Source organism: Anticarsia gemmatalis, chromosome 12 (assembly GCF_050436995.1).
Source record: "Anticarsia gemmatalis isolate Benzon Research Colony breed Stoneville strain chromosome 12, ilAntGemm2 primary, whole genome shotgun sequence".
NCBI classification, from domain to species: domain Eukaryota; kingdom Metazoa; phylum Arthropoda; class Insecta; order Lepidoptera; family Erebidae; genus Anticarsia; species Anticarsia gemmatalis.
This window is the reverse complement of record NC_134756.1, coordinates 9,199,154-9,216,544: the sequence shown is the minus strand read 5'-3', so window position 1 is coordinate 9,216,544 and position 17,391 is coordinate 9,199,154. Positions and strand designations below refer to the sequence as shown.

Here is a 17,391-nt window from a genome sequence, read left to right as displayed (position 1 = left end):
CTGTAATAAACGTTAAATTAAAGAAAAATAATAATACTGAAAATTTACTAACATTATTAAAACTCGCTTTACACCAAAAATAGGTACATGTTTATCAGAAATGTATAGGTACCTACCTACATTTAAATATTTATATTGTTATCCAAAAGTTTCGATCATATACTTTTTTTTAGTAGGTAAAAAAGCATCAGTTTATAAAGTAGCCCGTAATAAAAGTGACAAATACTGTGAGTGTTGAATTAATCAATATAGGTACTGATTACAATTTTAAAGTTTTTTTTTAGAACAAGCAACAGTTAATTGTCAAAAATGACAAAACTGGAAAATGTCATCGATTTTGTTTTGATAGTGATGAAAATATTATTTTATTTTCAAAGTAAACAAAAATTCTTATTAGATCTGATTCCAATATCATAGCTGATCTAAAAAAATATAATGATATCTTTTAAAGTATTTTGTAGCTTTCCGATATGAATCTTCTTAGAAATAGTAAAACTATGGAAGATACAAATTCAACAAGTTTGTGTAGAATATGTCTTCAGAATGGAGCTAAATTTCCAATTTTTGAAAAGACAGAGAAAGGAAACAGTTTACGCAAAAAGTTAACGTCATGTCTTCAGTGTGCAAAAGTAATTATCTTGTTTACAAATACTATTATGAAAAAATGTTACTGTTGGTTAACACATTGATACTAAAATTACAGATTGAAGATGTCGATGGCTTTCCACGTCATATATGTGCAGCGTGCAATACAACTTTAGAGACTTTATGCAATTTTATTAATACTTATAAGCAGTCTTGTAAGATCCTAGAAAATGGTCATAAGATAGTTAAAAAAGAAAATGTTTACAATGATGAGAGTGATACCAATATTGTATCTGAAGTAGAAATAGAAATAAAAGGAGTTAAAGTTGAATCTGATGATCATTATGATGATGGCTTTGATGACATAGATGATGAGAAACCTTTGAAACTATTAAAGGAAGTAAAACTAGAGCCTGTGGTTAAAAAGGAACCAAAATGTCGAAAAACCAGCAGAAAAAACACCAGTAGAACTAATAAAATAGCATCTTCAATTTTAGAAGGCAACTTTTTATGGAATGGAGATAAATGGTGGTAATATGGCTTTCATCTTTATCTTTTAACTACCTACTAAGTTTTTTAAGGAGTATGTAGGTTCTAACTCCATTTACTAAAGATCCCAATCTCTATGATCTTGTCTAATTGCAACTCTGTTTTTGTTTAAGCATGAAGATTGGACAGACCACATTAACAAAAGTACATAAAACAGAACCAAAGCCTAGACCACAGACCAAGGTTTCAGTACCACATATAAGAAAAATACCTGAGCAGAAGCTATGTGACCTCTGTGGTGATGTATTCAAAAATCAAGACAAGCTCAATACCCACAAAAGATCTGTACACTATAAAAAGCCAGTACAGTGTCCCAAATGCCCTAGAATCTGCGTATCAGATTATTATTTAAAAAGACATATGAAAAGAAAACATGAGAATAGTAGAAATTTTATTTGTTCTTCATGTGGCCAAGCATTTACTTTTAAAGGCGAGCTGTCAAGCCACTTTAAGAATGTACATAATAAACATTTGAAACCCAAAAAAATATATGCATGTAAATTGTGTGATAAAGTGTATAAATGTCAGAAATCTGTTCTGATACATGAGCGAGCTGTACACACAGGTAATTATATGTATTGATTATAAATCTAATAAGTTTATCCTTAGTTGCATATCTATAAATCTCAATTTTTCTAATTTATAACTCACTTATATTAAATCATGCCTTTCTCCCATAGGAATAGGCAGAAACCACAGAACTCCACTTAGTACAAAGTGCAGTTGCGTCTTCCGTATCTATACTTCTTGTTATATAGGAACTTACTATGAACTAATTCTTAATTTCAACTAATTCCAGGTCAGCGGCCTGCTCAGTGCTGTGTATGTGGATCAAGCTTCTACCACGAGGACTACTTAAAAGAGCACATGAGACTGCACACAGGAGAAACACCTTTCAAATGCCCAATATGTGGTAGAGGCTATGCTCAAAGAGGCAATATGAAGAGCCACCTTAGAATACATAGGGTATCAGAATTAGATGCAGTCACTTTAAGCAAATTAAGGCCAAATTATTTGAAACTATTGAAAGTTTGATTTTTATTATTTTAATGTCTACTGGTAAATTTTATGTACGTCAGGCTGGCCCGGCCCCATGGAATTTAATAATGAGATTGTTATCAATCCAATGTACCCGGGTATACTAATATATGTAACACCTTCATTTTCAATGTAACTCTTTTTAAAAGAAATTACGTGCACTTCTTAGTGGCCGGGCCAGCCTGACGTTTTCAGCCCGGCCACCTTGTTTCCCACTAATCTACAAAAAATACTGGCAATATTGTGCTACAGATGATATGTACCCTATAATTTATGCATATGTAACACAAAATCGAATCCTAAAATGCAATAGCATACGAAATATTAGCGGTTGCAGGTGGCCGGGCTGAAATTATTTCGTTAATATAAAACAGTAAAACTGCAACACCTACCAAAAACTAATACCAGTACATAATGAGATATAGAGATATAGAATACATGTAACGCTTTCATTTTAAATTATAATACATATTTAGAAAGAATAATCACTTGAAATTATATTTCAGCCCGGCCACCTAAAAGCGGTAATATTCCCTAAAATCTTATGCCAATTTGTACAGTAAAACCTGATACAGCTATGAAATGAAAGTAACATTCGTTTCGTTTTAGTCGTATACCTTTAAGCCTTCTGTTTGACTAGATTATCAAAATCTGAGAAACTTGCCGAAGAGTGACTATCATTTATTAACTAATTTCAGGACATTTGGTTTGTTGAGTGAAACAAAATTGGTAATTGTCATATTTTTTTAATAATCATTTTTGAAATTAGTTAGACAACATTTGTACTTATATTAATTAGGTACTATAACAATTGTTAATTATAAATAATGTAAAAAAAGGTTTTTGTCATTGATAATAACACAGTTATCAAAAAATTATAGTAATATCAATATTACCTTAACATCGAACATTCATTCATTCAGAATATTAGAAGATAATTTTTGGTTAAATACTTATTATACCTTGGTAAAAAATCACAGATTTTCATAATGATTTTTACATCAACTTTGAATTTAAAGTTTTGAAAACTTTCAATTAAAATTATGCAAATTTGTTTGAACAAATGATTTTAGAATTATTTTATAGCGCTCTATTTACAAAAATATGTACCGAAGAAAAATGTGCATTTCAACTTCAAAGAACAGTACCATTTTTACCCATTAATATGAACGTAATTAAAACATTTGGAATATCAGCCCTAGAAGACTCAATTTGTATAGACGTTATTTCGAAGGATTATGAACACGATTGCCCGGGCACTGTTTTGTCCAGCTATAATGTAAAGAATATTATATCTTTTGATTTAAATGGAACAGATCAAATAATATTGAACGATATACCTTTATCTATCAAAGTTAGAACTAATATTTATGTGATTGTAGGTGCTATTGAATATGTAGTATTGGGGGAAAATCTAGGACATTATAAATGCCATTTATTTAATCAAGATCTGTGGATGTGTTATGACGATTTACAGTCTAGTGTTAAAAAAAGTAATTTGGATTTAATATTTTTACATTCCTTGACGTACATTTTAGCTTGATTAAATAACATAATCAAGTGATTAGTACGTTTTTAACGATTCTAATAAGCAATATATTTAAATTTGAATTAGTCAAAATACTTATAGTACAAATGCCAGATATAGGCTAGCAATGATTATTATATTAGCATACGTTTAATTATACAAGTTAACATTGTGATTTTTAGCTGTGATTTTAATATTAGGTATGTTAAATTATATATACTACATAGCTATATTTCCATTAGCTGCCACTGAAAGAACTATGGTTCTCTCTTTATTTAAGAATGGAGAATGTTACTAGGTATGTCAAATCGCTTCAAATTTTGACTCAGTAAAGCCGGTACATGTACATGCAAACTAGTTTTTGTTTTAGTCAAAAATACCAAGTAGTTTTTATTTTACAAGCATTCAAAGTTTCGAAAAATATCAAGTCCCGCTAACAGCGTGACGTCATATTACACCGTGCTGCGCGAGCCGCGTCCCGCTTAATATCAAGTCTCCAACCGTAGATGTAATAGCTTATGCAGTATTTTGTTGTGTATTTGTCCCCTTATTACATTTATAGTGTAATAATAGTAAATATTATTATTAAGGACCGTGTGAGCTAGACTGAGTGTGGTGTACAATGACGTCACACGCAAATTGACGGTTACAACTTGTTTTACTTATAAATCAGAAACTAATTGACGTATCGAAGTAATTCTTTCACTAGTATTTTTTATTTTTAACAGAGAATATGGAGTGCTAATTATCAAAATATGTTAACATTCTCCATTGTTGTAATAATTATATTAGCATAATTTTAATTGAAAGTTTTCAAAACTTTAAATTCAAAGTTGATGTAAAAATCATTATGAAAATCTGTGATTTTTTACCAAGGTATAATAAGTATTTAACCAAAAATTATCTTCTAATATTCTGAATGAATGAATGTTCGATGTTAAGGTAATATTGATATTACTATAATTTTTTGATAACTGTGTTATTATCAATGACAAAAACCTTTTTTTACATTATTTATAATTAACAATTGTTATAGTACCTAATTAATATAAGTACAAATGTTGTCTAACTAATTTCAAAAATGATTATTAAAAAAATATGACAATTACCAATTTTGTTTCACTCAACAAACCAAATGTCCTGAAATTAGTTAATAAATGATAGTCACTCTTCGGCAAGTTTCTCAGATTTTGATAATCTAGTCAAACAGAAGGCTTAAAGGTATACGACTAAAACGAAACGAATGTTACTTTCATTTCATAGCTGTATCAGGTTTTACTGTACAAATTGGCATAAGATTTTAGGGAATATTACCGCTTTTAGGTGGCCGGGCTGAAATATAATTTCAAGTGATTATTCTTTCTAAATATGTATTATAATTTAAAATGAAAGCGTTACATGTATTCTATATCTCTATATCTCATTATGTACTGGTATTAGTTTTTGGTAGGTGTTGCAGTTTTACTGTTTTATATTAACGAAATAATTTCAGCCCGGCCACCTGCAACCGCTAATATTTCGTATGCTATTGCATTTTAGGATTCGATTTTGTGTTACATATGCATAAATTATAGGGTACATATCATCTGTAGCACAATATTGCCAGTATTTTTTGTAGATTAGTGGGAAACAAGGTGGCCGGGCTGAAAACGTCAGGCTGGCCCGGCCACTAAGAAGTGCACGTAATTTCTTTTAAAAAGAGTTACATTGAAAATGAAGGTGTTACATATATTAGTATACCCGGGTACATTGGATTGATAACAATCTCATTATTAAATTCCATGGGGCCGGGCCAGCCTGACGTACATTAAATTTTTTATCTTGAATCTTATAAGAGTTTTTGTTTTGTGCAGCTAATTCATACTTTATAATGTGACTGACTGATGTCTGGAACATTATGCTCAATATCTATTGAATTCCAACATATTAGTTATTTTTATATTGAGTAAGGCTTAATACACACATATTCGTTACGGCATGAATCGGCCTAGAAGGCTGGCAAAACCGAATATGAGTAGAACCCATTCGGCTCAAGCCAAACAAGTGAGTTGATTACATGTTGTAGTTCGATAAATATTGCCAAACCGAATTGAATATGTGTGTAACAAGCCTAATTTGTGCAGTTACTGCTCATTAGTATGTGTGTCATGACTGTGCTTGATACAAATACTACCCAGCACCTATGCATCTCATGAGTAACCCCACAGAATTACTACAGTATTTCCATGGGTAGCCCTGATTAACTGTCAAAATATTACTTGTTTTATTTTAAAGCTATAAAAATGTTGTTAAATACCTTTGTCCCATGATGTGATGTTGTGATTAATATAATTAAGGGTATTATTGGTTATTATAAAGTCATATTTGAAAGAGAATTAGTGGCCTGTTAAAGGTGCTTATTATGTTGAGAAGATTGTATTGTTTAAGTTTTAATTATGTTATTGCATTTCAGTGGTTGCAAAGAAACCTTGATTATGCAAATCCTAATATTTTAGTTGCCTTACATTTATTAACTTGAAGAGGAAATATGATTCAGGAAGGCTGAGCCCACTACCATATACGATTCAGACCAAGGAAGAGAAAGGATTCACGATTCCTATAGCATGGAACTAATATTGTTAGTGGCGAAATATTGGTGTATAACACTTGCCTTCACCGGCCTATGCCTTCATGTATAACAGGCTTGATATTACGTTTGCATATGTGCAGGATTGAGAATACATTTTAACTTAGTTTCAGCAATATTATGTATTGATTAAAAATTATAAAATAAAATGGTTGATTACAATATTTCATTACTTTATGTGATATTTCTAATGTATGTTTTGATATTGATGTTAAAAATTTTAAAAGTGTTTCTATTTCATAAATAGTTTTTATAACTAATGTTAAGTGAAAAGGGGTTGTAATTGTTAAACTTTAAAGGAGACAAATAAATTAATGTTTCTTTTCATCCAACATTGTATTTCATTATTCTATTAACACTAAGTTATAATGAGTTATGAAATCTTAAGTTTCCAGTTCTAGATCGCTCCAGTATTCTGAAAGAAAATAAGTCAATTAGAATAGATACTGATTATACATTTAATGTAACACTTATTTATGGAGTAGCAATATTTTGACTAAACAGAACACAATGGTCGTATTTCTAAATTTAAGCTGGAGTAAGCTTAAATTATTTTAATACTTACTCTTTTAAAGATGCTGATATATCTCTAAAACATTTAAGTTTCTCTTCCTCAATATTAGTTAAATAATTTATTTTGTTCATCTCCATCTCTTTCAGTCTTAATTCTTCTCCTTTTAATTTTAATTCTAATGCTCTCAGTCTTAATTCTTCATTCTTCTGTTGAATTCTATCCTTCTCTAATTTTAATTTTGTTCTCTCTTTGTATTCTTGTAGGGGCATCTTTTTTTTCTTTGATAGTTTATCTTTTTCTCTTACTCTATGGTCCGCTTCTGATTCTTCTAATACTTTTGTTTCTTCTAAAACAAAGAAATATATTTTGATACACCAAGCAGGAACAAATTACATATAAATATGTAAATGTTTATACAATGTTTATAGGAACTTTATTGTTACTTTGAAAATGGTTTTGGCTCTGATCTAACACACAGAGTGAATACAGTATGGAGATTTTTATTTTGAGTAATCTTTCTTACAAAATAATTACTAATTAGCAGGACTTAAGTAGACTAGTATTTAAGTGTTACCTTTCAAAACTTCATCTACATCACAGAATTCACTGCCATTTCTGTCATAACTGTTTGAAGCATTATCTTCATCTTCTGATGATGTTCTGTCTTTTACACTTGATTCATTGAACTCCTCTTGCAGGAACTCCATGGAGAAGTCATCTGAATTATCTGTTGCCTCTACTTTGGCCACCTTAAAAAAAAACAATAGTTTGTGGTAAGAGATTATAATTTAAAAAACAGCCACAATCATTGGCATCTTTTACTTAGAAAAATAGAAAACAATCTGTAAAAAGATCATTTGTATCAATTTATTTTTCTCAAAGATAGTCTGCTTGGCAACACCTTTACATTTATTTTATATAGGTATAATAATACTAATAAGAATGAGATAAATTAGTAGTAAAATAATACCATTTACCGCTTCTAATCTGGCTGTGTCCATCTTATTATCCATTGGATAGTTGATTATTTTGAGGAGCCTTTTTTCTAGTGCAGATAGCCTAGGTGTTGGATGATCTAAGCCATAACACTTTTTTCTTAAAAGTATGTTAGCTTTCTTCTTGGTTTTATTCTTCCAATCTGCCCACATCTAAAAAAGCCTTTTTATTAGTCATGCAATAAATTTATTGTTAGAATAAAGTATTCTTATAAATGCTATCATATCATATCAACTCACTAAATATTTTAATTCGGTAATTTTACAGTGTTTCAAGGAAACAGGGAGAAAAGGATTGGTCTCAAAGCTAGCATTCAACAGTAAACAATGAGCTCACTTTACACCATTTCCAAGTGTTCTTGTATACCCCATTTTCTACAGAATTAAGCTGTAACGCCACTCGTTTCCAAAAGCTCTGTTTATTTGTGTTAGTATATACTACTCTTCCATTAACGAGTACCCCTTCTTCGCTTAATAAATCTAAAAGTTTTGTCATCTGTGCTTGACCTACTCGACTCATATTTGCAAACTATGAGTAGATCTCTGTTATATATCGATCTATATTGTTGTAGTTTCAAAAATTAGACTTAGAAACAAAATAAGTCGTGGATGCACTCATGTTTTGATTTTCGTTTGACACTTCTTTGAGTTCTTTGGCACTTCATTGACAGTTGCTCTTCGGGCAGAACAAACAATAAACTATGGACTCTATGTATTTGTAATTTTGGCTTTGGCTTGGTGTATAACTACGGCATCAAGTTTTTTTTATTATAGTCATGTTGTTTTATAATATCTAGTATTAATTAAATCTCTTAGACTGCAAATACCATGTAATAAAATGTTGATCAATTTATATTTCATGTCACGGAATCACATCATAGACATTGTTTGTTTGACATTTGACAGCTAAACAGTAGAATTCAATGACAGTAACATTTCCAGCTGTGTTCGTAAATAAATGTAACGACTGTTGCGACGTTTCTTTGTTTTCGGTCCGAATAATTAATTAATTTTGTAGGCTTCGGAGTACTAAGGAATTCAAAATGTTGCGCGTACATCTACACATAGTTTTTAGTGCTATCGGAGCAGTACTAGGATTGTCTGCATTTATATGTTTTTGCATTGTTTATGCAAACATTGAAGCCGGAATGTGGGCGCTTTTATCTGGTAAGTCAATTGAAGTGCAACAATTTACGCATGACAAACTCATAATAACACGGGTGAAAAGAAAGATGTGAACATTATGGAAACAATGCTTTCAATAAAATTTAAAATACAAATTTGATTAATGAGAGAAAGTTTAACTGACCTTGCAGAGTATATATTGTAATCTAGTTAGATTTATTAATATGACTCACTAGTATAATATATAATAATATTACCTACTTACCTAGTTGTTTAAAAATAGTACATAGTGTTACATTGTGCATACAAAGTGTGAACATGTAACTGATAGAAGGCACTTGTATTGATAACATTCCTGGTAATTTACACTGCTGTTATGACACATCTTGCAACATCAAGAGTTACATTATTGTTACCTACCCATTTTATCAGAGGCACAGGAAAATGGTGTTTGGCCTTAAACTTCCTCATTGAGGTGCATTAAGAGGATTAAACACAGAACAACTCACAGATTCACTGAGAGCAAAGATCTTCTGTGAGTCAAGTTTGTGCCATGAGTGGGATTAGAAATGCAGAACCTGCTATATGGCTGCACTTAATACTATGATAATGAGGAACATATAAATCAGCCTAATTACTAATTAGTCACTGTTTGTTATTTATCCCTGCGACAATCATCCCTCCATTGGCATGTATAATATCATGTTATGCCTGAAGGTGTTATAGCAGAGGTGTATGAATACACCCACATTTCTTCATTATCAATGGTAGTCCCGTGTAATACGAGTCAAGCCTGTTGCCATTTATAGAACTTTATACCTAACTCGAGGCTACTTTTAAAGAAATATTTTAATATAAATAAGAAAAGACCAATAATACCCTTCATTTATAAATTGTATAATGTCTTGCTTTCAGGTATACATGCATCACTGGCCCTGATGCTGCACTGCCACTACTTGAAGCAGTCTCTTCACGTAAACTTCTCAAGGAAGGCTCTGCAGTACATCGGAGATTTTGGCATGGTGGGCTGTGTGTCCGGACTGGCTCTGACATGCTTCTACCTGTTCCTTGAGTTTTATTACCAAGCTGGTTAGTATTATAGCTAAAGCATTGCTGTTGCGTTAAATTAAAATGGCTATGTCATGAAAAATCAAAGAAATTTTGCTTTAAAAATGGCTATTTCATGGAAAACCAAAGAAATTTTTATTTATTTTGAATTGTTTTTAAAGCAACCATGCTTTACTACATTGAGCCGTTGCGGATATTAATTAACTCTTGATAAAGATCATTTTCCTGTTGCATTTAAGTTCTGTTGTTTAATTTGGCATTGCAAATATGAATTAGTTCAAGTCACTCAGGACACTCTAGGAAATCTACAAGTTGATACAGCCATTGTTGATTGATTTAATAATAATAAATATTCTGAAAAAGTATTTATACAATAAATATATATAATTATTTGCCACTTCTTGATATTTTAACTATCTTTCAATCATTACAATCTAAAATATTATGTAGTATATTATTAAAAAAATATATATTTTGTAGGCCATTTGAGTATCAAAAGATTAATGATCTGATTGGAGCAATAAAAATACTAGTGTCATCATTATAATTAGTAATGGTTGTGAAATTTTTAGGCATTAAAATGATAATAATTATTAATAAACATGTTTATCTGTGATTTTTCTACATTGTATGTTTTATTACTCATTGAGTTTTGAATCATTTGGAGTCAATGTTAAAATGGTTATTGATAAATTACTTTGTCTTACTAAGGAGAACATTTCGGTTATATTCATGCCCTAGTAAAAATATGTGTAATTATATTACTTGATAAAATGTAACAGGAAATAACAAGAAACTATAATACTTATCTGTATGTAATGATTATGTATGTGGCCCAATGAGCTGTGCCCATTAGCAGTTACCATGGTTGTTGCTACTCTAGGGTAATTGCGACGGATATCGGATTCGAATCCAACGGCTAATATTTGCGTGATCTATATGGAACAACGATCTGTAGATCACACAAAATATTATTTTGTACCTAATTTTAGCTGAATGAAATGTTTTAAATACTTCTTTATTTTGTGTTAACGAATTTATGTTTTTTGAAATTATAATAAACCTTTTTATTTGTTACCAGATATAATGCCAATAAAGTCCAGCATCATTATCCGTCTCGTGTGGTCTTTCATGATGACCAAGTGGGGTCTGATGCTGTTCCTCTACACGAAGAAGTACCTCAGGACCTACAACGACCACCAGCTCTTCTCCGAAAACCCTCACATTGAGGAGACGTAATTATTCCATTTATTAGCCAAATAAAAATCTAAGTGGTTTTGTTGATACATTAGTTTGTAAAAATTGGTCACAAATGCACGAAATGAATTAACACTTAGGGACGGTTCACATCTGACGGAAGATGCGTCGGGCGTAGCCTAAATAGTATGGGATTCGCAACGACGCATCATCGGTTGAGTGTGAACAATCAAGTGTTTTTCTATACATTTGTCTGTTCTGGCGTTACGCGACCGATAATACGCGACGCATGTTCCGTCAGATATGAACCTTACCTGACTTGTTTACGCTTTGCTTTAACACGGAAATGTTGGGCATTTGGCGACAGCTTTTTAAGTTGTTTTAATAAAGTACCTGAGTTTTGACTTTTTGTCAGTGAAAACCTGATACAGCAGGGTGAGGTCGCCGACCACGAAGACGACGCGTCACCAGAATAAACTGCCTTACATTCCGTCTAACTTATGGAAATATGTATATCTTACATCTAAAAGAAGGGCTTCCACTTCGTAGTAGTTCTACAGTGCTTAACCGATTCATTGCCACCTTCATTTTCGTGATTTTTTAATGACTCAACTGTTGAGTCATTGGCCATGAATCGGTTAATTGATTTAAATAAAGTATTAATATAATGCTTATGAAATACTATGTTTTCGGAATATCTCCTAACTCATGCTCTGGAGTAAAAAAAAACAAACGCGCTGTAGACAAGTATATCTATAAGCTCGAAGCACCTTATTATTTAAGTTGCAGAAATGACCTAGTATCGGTATAATGCTGCATATTTATCTTAAAAATATATCTATTCATGCTAAGAAAATAACTTAACGCTGACAATTTTGTAAGTTGGCCAATGCATTGCATCGCTAATGTTTCATTTTATTAAGCAACAAAATGAATACATGCTTTGGCTAGTTAATAAGAGTAAGATAGTAACTTTACTACTAAGTTTAAAGTATAATATTACGTAAATCTCTCTCAGTAAACATATCAAACAATTTGTAATTCTATACGTGTAATGTACAAGAATTATTTACCACGAATTCCCTTCGTGAAGGCTCAAAATTGTATCAGTATTGGAAATAATCTCAAAAATTCAACAAAACCACTTAGATTTTATAAAACTATAACTACTTATTATTATACTTACTTATATTATTGTTCTTGTGTGATAACTAGTGACCTTTTATTGACTGATTGATTAAAACTAGAACGAATTTAGATTCTCACTCGACAAAAAACAACATTCATTTCGCATTTGTTAAAAAAATCCTCAAACTGTCTTATAAAGGTAATAGGCGATATATGTTCTAATTGCCGTTCTGTTTCCTAATTCGCCTTATGAATATTTTACGTAAGAGTTCCATATAACTATGTACGTAAATAAAACCGCTGGCGGACATGGATTATTTTTCTTATGAAAGAGGAGAAAGATATATTTTAAAGTTATTTATATTTTTTACTTTTGTTTTTGTTGATACGTCGCTCAGATTCGGGTATTGAATACTACTGCAAGGTACTGTTTTATAAAACAAACCTTCCTATGATAATTCCAAATCCAATACCTACAAATAGATGTCGTATCATCTCAACTCGACTGAATAACTTATGAAACAGGTCTGAAATATTCGTTTCGAGTTGCAATTTTCATCAATACGTAGTTAACAAATTTTTGGTGATGATTGAATAAATATTGTAAGCATTTAGTTTTATTTGACCAGTTAATGACATAAAAACCAAATTGTATAGTAGCATGTTGTTTAAAACTTTATTAGAGCCATTAACTAAGTCTTTTTAAGATAACTTCCTAGTGATATAATAAGTCATACGTTTATCTATGTCGAAGCTGTTATAATGATTATTGTCAAATGTAGTTAAGAAATAAATAAACAGTTTTATTAACGAAGTTGTTTTTATTGTAATAGTCCGGAGACCGCCCCTGATTGTTTGACAGGTGGCCGAGCTTATAAGCTGTGGCCGAAGACTCAAGATGGGGGGAGTAAGGAGTTCGAATTTGAAAGAAAACATTCAGTTCATAGATGAGCGCGCGCTGCGCTGGCCGTTGACGCACACACCGTTGCCGCGTTCGATTTAAAAACGCGCGCGCGTAAAATGAACGTTTAAAAAAATAAATCAGTGCACAGATGATATTTTTATTCAGATAAATATTAATAAATTAGAAAAATTGTGCTGTGCTGGAACAAGGGTCGATGTGGAAGGAAGGGATTCTGCTGTATTAATATCAGTAGTGGTAAGTGAAACGGGATTGTTATAACTTTACGCGTTAGATAGCACAAAAAATATGACTTGTATTAGTATTAGATGGCTCTGGAGATTTTTTTATTGCCGATAAATATCAGTTAAATTCCTAAGAATTCCATATTTTTAACTGTGTGAGTAAAACAATTAATATAAATTAAGACGTTTTGTTTAGTGCCTGTCAAAAATACGGCACCTCAAAGAGTTCAACGCGCTTAGTATTATGTTTAATTTGAGAATATTCTCAAGCAATTTCTTAACACAATTGACTTCCTCATTGCTACGTTAACAAAAATAAAAGGGACTGGGTACTAGATGTTGTTTAAATCGTACGTTTTGTTGCTCCTGTAAGCACGTTTGCATCGAACTAAATTATTTTACTAACAAAATTTTCCTAGGCGTTTCTTGATGAAATTGAGTTCTAGATGTGCAGAAATAAACTATTGTATGATAGCTAGGAATGTGTGACACATAAAACTTTATAATAAGTATCATAGAATGCCATGTACAATTAAGTCATTCAGTACGCAAACTCAGTTACTACCCAGATAATTGGCAGCGTTCCTGTACTATATTTTCTCTCGGCTATCACGATAAATCATATAGGGCTCCCGGCTCGTTAGCTTAATTAAGGCTGCAGTCCTGATGGCTCAGCTATTTCCAATTAGTGAACTACTAAACTTTTGTGCTTTTATTGCACCTCTAGCGCGATTTTACTGTCGACAGTCAGCAATAAAATTAACGAGAAAACAAATAACTGCTTAAAATATTTATGCAACACGATTGTTAGGTTAGGTACTTTTTCCTTTTACCAATGTCATAGATACATATTGTTAACGTTGTAAAAGAGTTTAATAAAAAAACCACATTGTGTTCGATGAAAACTCTATGATAAACAAACTTAAGCGAAAGTTACGCAGTGTTGTATTGTACGGTTTTTATTAGTGTATAATATAATAAGCTTTTCAAACTTATTTTGTGTTACGCTACAATGATTCGTGAGTTAAAAAGCGTTAGAAATGGTGTAAGTATGGGTTTGCGAATTGAAAGTAAGGTAGTGGATACAAGTAACTACCAATGTAACTGAACAAATTATCTATTACTAAAGGTGTCTAAACATAATCTAAAATCCAATATCAATCGTGAAACGATTAAAACTACAACTGGACGATAATTGCAATGAGTACCTAGTACAGTCATAGGTATTTCTGCGACCGTCTAATGATCAGTACTGAACATAAACTTTGGTCATAAAACTCCGCAAAGAAGATTCCCTGCGAAGTTATGCTTGCAAGGCTCATGCCTCCTAGTTTAATGCATGCAAAGCATTAGATGCGCAATTTGTTTTATACGGGCCAGTCATTTATGGCTCCCCTAGTATGGTAGCAGCTATCCTGTTTAATGACGTCATAAACTTAAACCATAGAATGCATGGCTTTGGCGTTGAAGTCGTTAGCAATTCCGCACCTATTCCGTACTTTTAGAGCAGGGGTTCCCTACCTTTTCTTAGTCCGGAACCACTTTCATAGTATTCTTGTTAGCAGGGACCACTATTCAAGTATATTATACTAAAATAACGAGTAATAATCGTTTTGAAATTTTTAAATTTTAAAATCATTCGCGGACCATATTTTAACTTCCACGGACCACTGGTTGGGAACCACTGTTTTAGAGCGTGCTGCGTGATACAGTCGTGTAGGTAAGCTAATAATGTCTAGACACACAGTATACATATTTGACACAGAGGTTATTCTGTATAGCGGTAAGAACGTGATTTGGTGATAGTAACTCAATATTAAGAACTATGCACGGGTTTAAACTACGTTAGTTAATAGGTACTCCTATCGTATTTTTTATATCGACGCCAAACCGTTTGTTGTTCCACAGTCTATACACGAGAAGAATTATCTGATAATACTCCAGGTTCCCTCAAATAACTTTGACCTAAATTTGAAAGCTGGAGCAGTACTATTAATTCCGGACTATAAATAACACCTGCCTTGGGAAGGAAATTATCGCTTTTTAATTGATCTATTTCTGTGTCCCACTGTTAAACAAAGGCTTCTCCCTTGGATTTTCAGTCTTGTGTGTCGTAAATAGCGTCTTACCGATTAGCTTAGCGTATGCTACCTATGATAGGAGCACCACTTTCTCATTACCTTAATAGTTTAATTGAGGATATAACAATATTTTAATACAGTGCCGATGTCGCACTGCGTGGTAATGTAACGACTTTCATTGCACTGAATAGTTAGGCGTGGGTTTAATTCCCACACAAAACTAATGTTTATGACTGAAAATTATTATAGTACGCCCGTTCAACTCCTCGCGATAACTAGGGTTATTATCCAAAGAAATTATACTTTGAAAAAAATACAGGTTTTGTTAAAACAACTGAAGCACTTACAGAAAAAAAAGAAAGCTTACATAATTATATCCTTTTCCTATCTTACTTATTAGAAAGAGAGGTAACAAGTTTCAAATTACCTAGTAACATCAGAATCCGCATCATCATCTAAGATCAATGACTGAAAATTATAGTTGCGTTCAGTTGTACTTGCACATGATAATTAAATGTAATTGTTACGTCAAATACGTAGAAATGTATGGTAGTAATATGTGTTTTAAATGGATAAGGACAGGATAAGTAAATAATTGGAGATACCGTTAATTACTTAATAGCAGGACCAATTATTATGACTTTGAGTTTTATATGGTAAAGTTCGTTTCTTTGCAGTCTGTCCAATTACATCAGGGACCATCCAGTATAAATAACGAGAGACGTCCTACTTCATTCAGAGCTATAAACGATACGCGCACTGCAGAGATAATCCTCTAATAAAAGCATGTGCTGACCGAGATAAAGAGGTAACAGAGAAAAATAATTAATAAGCAAAATAAATAAATATGTTGATTAGTTGTACACATTACTGCCGTTAAATTGATATATTTACATGGCACATTTTTTTGGATATGGATAAATATCCTAGTTTCTACCGGGCTAAGCTTAGATTATTTAATTTTGGCAGTGCAAACAGCGCCCAGACTTTCAGACCACACCAAGATCATCTTACACCTATCCTATTAAATAAAACCGTTATCAATGAAAAAATCTTCAACAAACATCTGGTAAACTTTTTATAACAATACAGGTGTATTATATTACAAAGTATCGGTCTGTTATCGGTTTGCAATCTAACGAAAAGGTTTCTGTTGTGGTAGACAATAGCATACAAAGTAATACAAACACAACGCCGTTTCTGTTAACCTTTCACCTCTATCTATGGCAAACAAGATTGTATCTGTGATACGGAATAACGAGTATAATACGGTAGTATAGTTATGAAATAACTGTCTTTGGCCAAGTTTGGTTCTTGAGGCGCCTTTTGAGACCCTGCTCTAGTCGCTATCCGATACCCACTAACCGAGATATGTTTCTTGGCTTTGTGTCTCCTTGCGGGCAGATTTATTGGGACCCGATAATACCTAGCTAAAGTATCTCTAATATTCTATCGTATACTTACTCTGTGGGACTGTATGGCTTTAGGCGCTACCAGTTTGCAGTTGCAATTTTTTTTAGACTACCCCCGCATTAAGAATTGCTCTTGTGTCGCGGGGACTTTTACAAATATACAAACAATGGACACAAAGTACAACCAGATCCGAAACAATTATTTGTGGATCGCATAAATAATTGTTCCGTGTGGGAATCGAACCCACGACCTTTCGACGTACCGGTAGTGGTGTGGTGACCAGTGCGCCACGAAATAATTCTACTACAGATTCATCAAGTTCTTTCTAATCATTAATCTTATTGTACGTTTACTTATCAATCTAAAAGAAATGCTTAGAATTGCGCTTCACACATTCA

General features: G+C 32.2%; 4 protein-coding genes across 9 annotated transcripts in view; 3 read left to right on the top strand and 1 right to left on the bottom strand.

Annotated features, from left to right (window-relative positions):
- Positions 1–316: 316 nt before the first annotated feature.
- LOC142977123 (uncharacterized) lies at positions 317–2,198 on the top strand. 2 transcript variants are annotated; one of them, XM_076120849.1, is made up of 4 exons: positions 317–629; positions 704–1,113; positions 1,248–1,699; positions 1,934–2,198. In XM_076120849.1, the coding sequence occupies exons 1-4, from the start codon at positions 471–473 to the stop codon at positions 2,167–2,169; spliced, it is 1,257 nt and encodes a 418-aa protein (XP_075976964.1). In that variant the 5' UTR covers positions 317–470; the 3' UTR covers positions 2,170–2,198. The 2 variants fall into 2 exon arrangements, with proteins under 2 accessions (XP_075976964.1, XP_075976963.1); XM_076120848.1 differs by having other exon boundaries at positions 704–1,116.
- A 4,280-nt stretch (positions 2,199–6,478) lies between these two features.
- LOC142977124 (uncharacterized) lies at positions 6,479–8,575 on the bottom strand. 4 transcript variants are annotated; one of them, XM_076120853.1, is made up of 5 exons: positions 8,173–8,575; positions 7,811–7,988; positions 7,415–7,589; positions 6,892–7,186; positions 6,479–6,741 (listed from the first exon to the last, which is right to left on the bottom strand). In XM_076120853.1, exons 2-5 carry the CDS (start codon positions 7,811–7,813, stop codon positions 6,690–6,692), a joined length of 525 nt encoding a protein of 174 aa, XP_075976968.1. In that variant the 5' UTR covers positions 7,814–7,988; positions 8,173–8,575; the 3' UTR covers positions 6,479–6,689. The 4 variants fall into 4 exon arrangements, with proteins under 4 accessions (XP_075976968.1, XP_075976967.1, XP_075976966.1 ...); XM_076120852.1 differs by having other exon boundaries at positions 7,818–7,998; positions 8,076–8,571; XM_076120851.1 differs by having other exon boundaries at positions 7,818–7,988; positions 8,076–8,571.
- Positions 8,576–8,742: 167 nt separating this feature from the next.
- LOC142977161 (heme transporter hrg1-A-like) lies at positions 8,743–13,163 on the top strand. Of its 2 annotated transcripts, XM_076120900.1 has the most exons (4): positions 8,743–9,002; positions 9,876–10,049; positions 11,110–11,263; positions 11,641–13,163. In XM_076120900.1, the coding sequence occupies exons 1-4, from the start codon at positions 8,879–8,881 to the stop codon at positions 11,699–11,701; spliced, it is 513 nt and encodes a 170-aa protein (XP_075977015.1). In that variant the 5' UTR covers positions 8,743–8,878; the 3' UTR covers positions 11,702–13,163. The 2 variants fall into 2 exon arrangements, with proteins under 2 accessions (XP_075977015.1, XP_075977016.1); XM_076120901.1 differs by having other exon boundaries at positions 8,746–9,002; positions 11,110–13,163.
- Positions 13,164–13,283: 120 nt separating this feature from the next.
- cyr (cypher) overlaps positions 13,284–17,391 on the top strand; it is a 42,954-nt gene continuing 38,846 nt past the window's right edge. The window contains exon 1 of the mRNA XM_076120909.1: positions 13,284–13,512. The gene's annotated coding sequence lies outside the window, so the exon portion shown is untranslated. The remainder of the gene's footprint in view (positions 13,513–17,391) is intronic.

Coding starts and splice junctions, on each gene's coding strand:
- LOC142977123 (XM_076120848.1), top strand. CDS start 471: ATGAATCTTCTTAGAAATAGTAAAACTATGGAAGATACAAATTCAACA. Junction 1,117..1,247: donor TGGAATGGAGATAAATGGTG/GTAATATGGCTT, acceptor TTTTTGTTTAAG/CATGAAGATTGGACAGACCA. Junction 1,700..1,933: donor TGAGCGAGCTGTACACACAG/GTAATTATATGT, acceptor AACTAATTCCAG/GTCAGCGGCCTGCTCAGTGC.
- LOC142977124 (XM_076120850.1), bottom strand. CDS start 8,355: ATGAGTCGAGTAGGTCAAGCACAGATGACAAAACTTTTAGATTTATTA. Junction 7,187..7,414: donor TGTAGATGAAGTTTTGAAAG/GTAACACTTAAA, acceptor TCTTTGTTTTAG/AAGAAACAAAAGTATTAGAA. Junction 6,742..6,891: donor ATATCAGCATCTTTAAAAGA/GTAAGTATTAAA, acceptor ATTTTCTTTCAG/AATACTGGAGCGATCTAGAA.
- LOC142977161 (XM_076120900.1), top strand. CDS start 8,879: ATGTTGCGCGTACATCTACACATAGTTTTTAGTGCTATCGGAGCAGTA. Junction 9,003..9,875: donor AATGTGGGCGCTTTTATCTG/GTAAGTCAATTG, acceptor TCTTGCTTTCAG/GTATACATGCATCACTGGCC. Junction 11,264..11,640: donor AACCCTCACATTGAGGAGAC/GTAATTATTCCA, acceptor ACTTTTTGTCAG/TGAAAACCTGATACAGCAGG.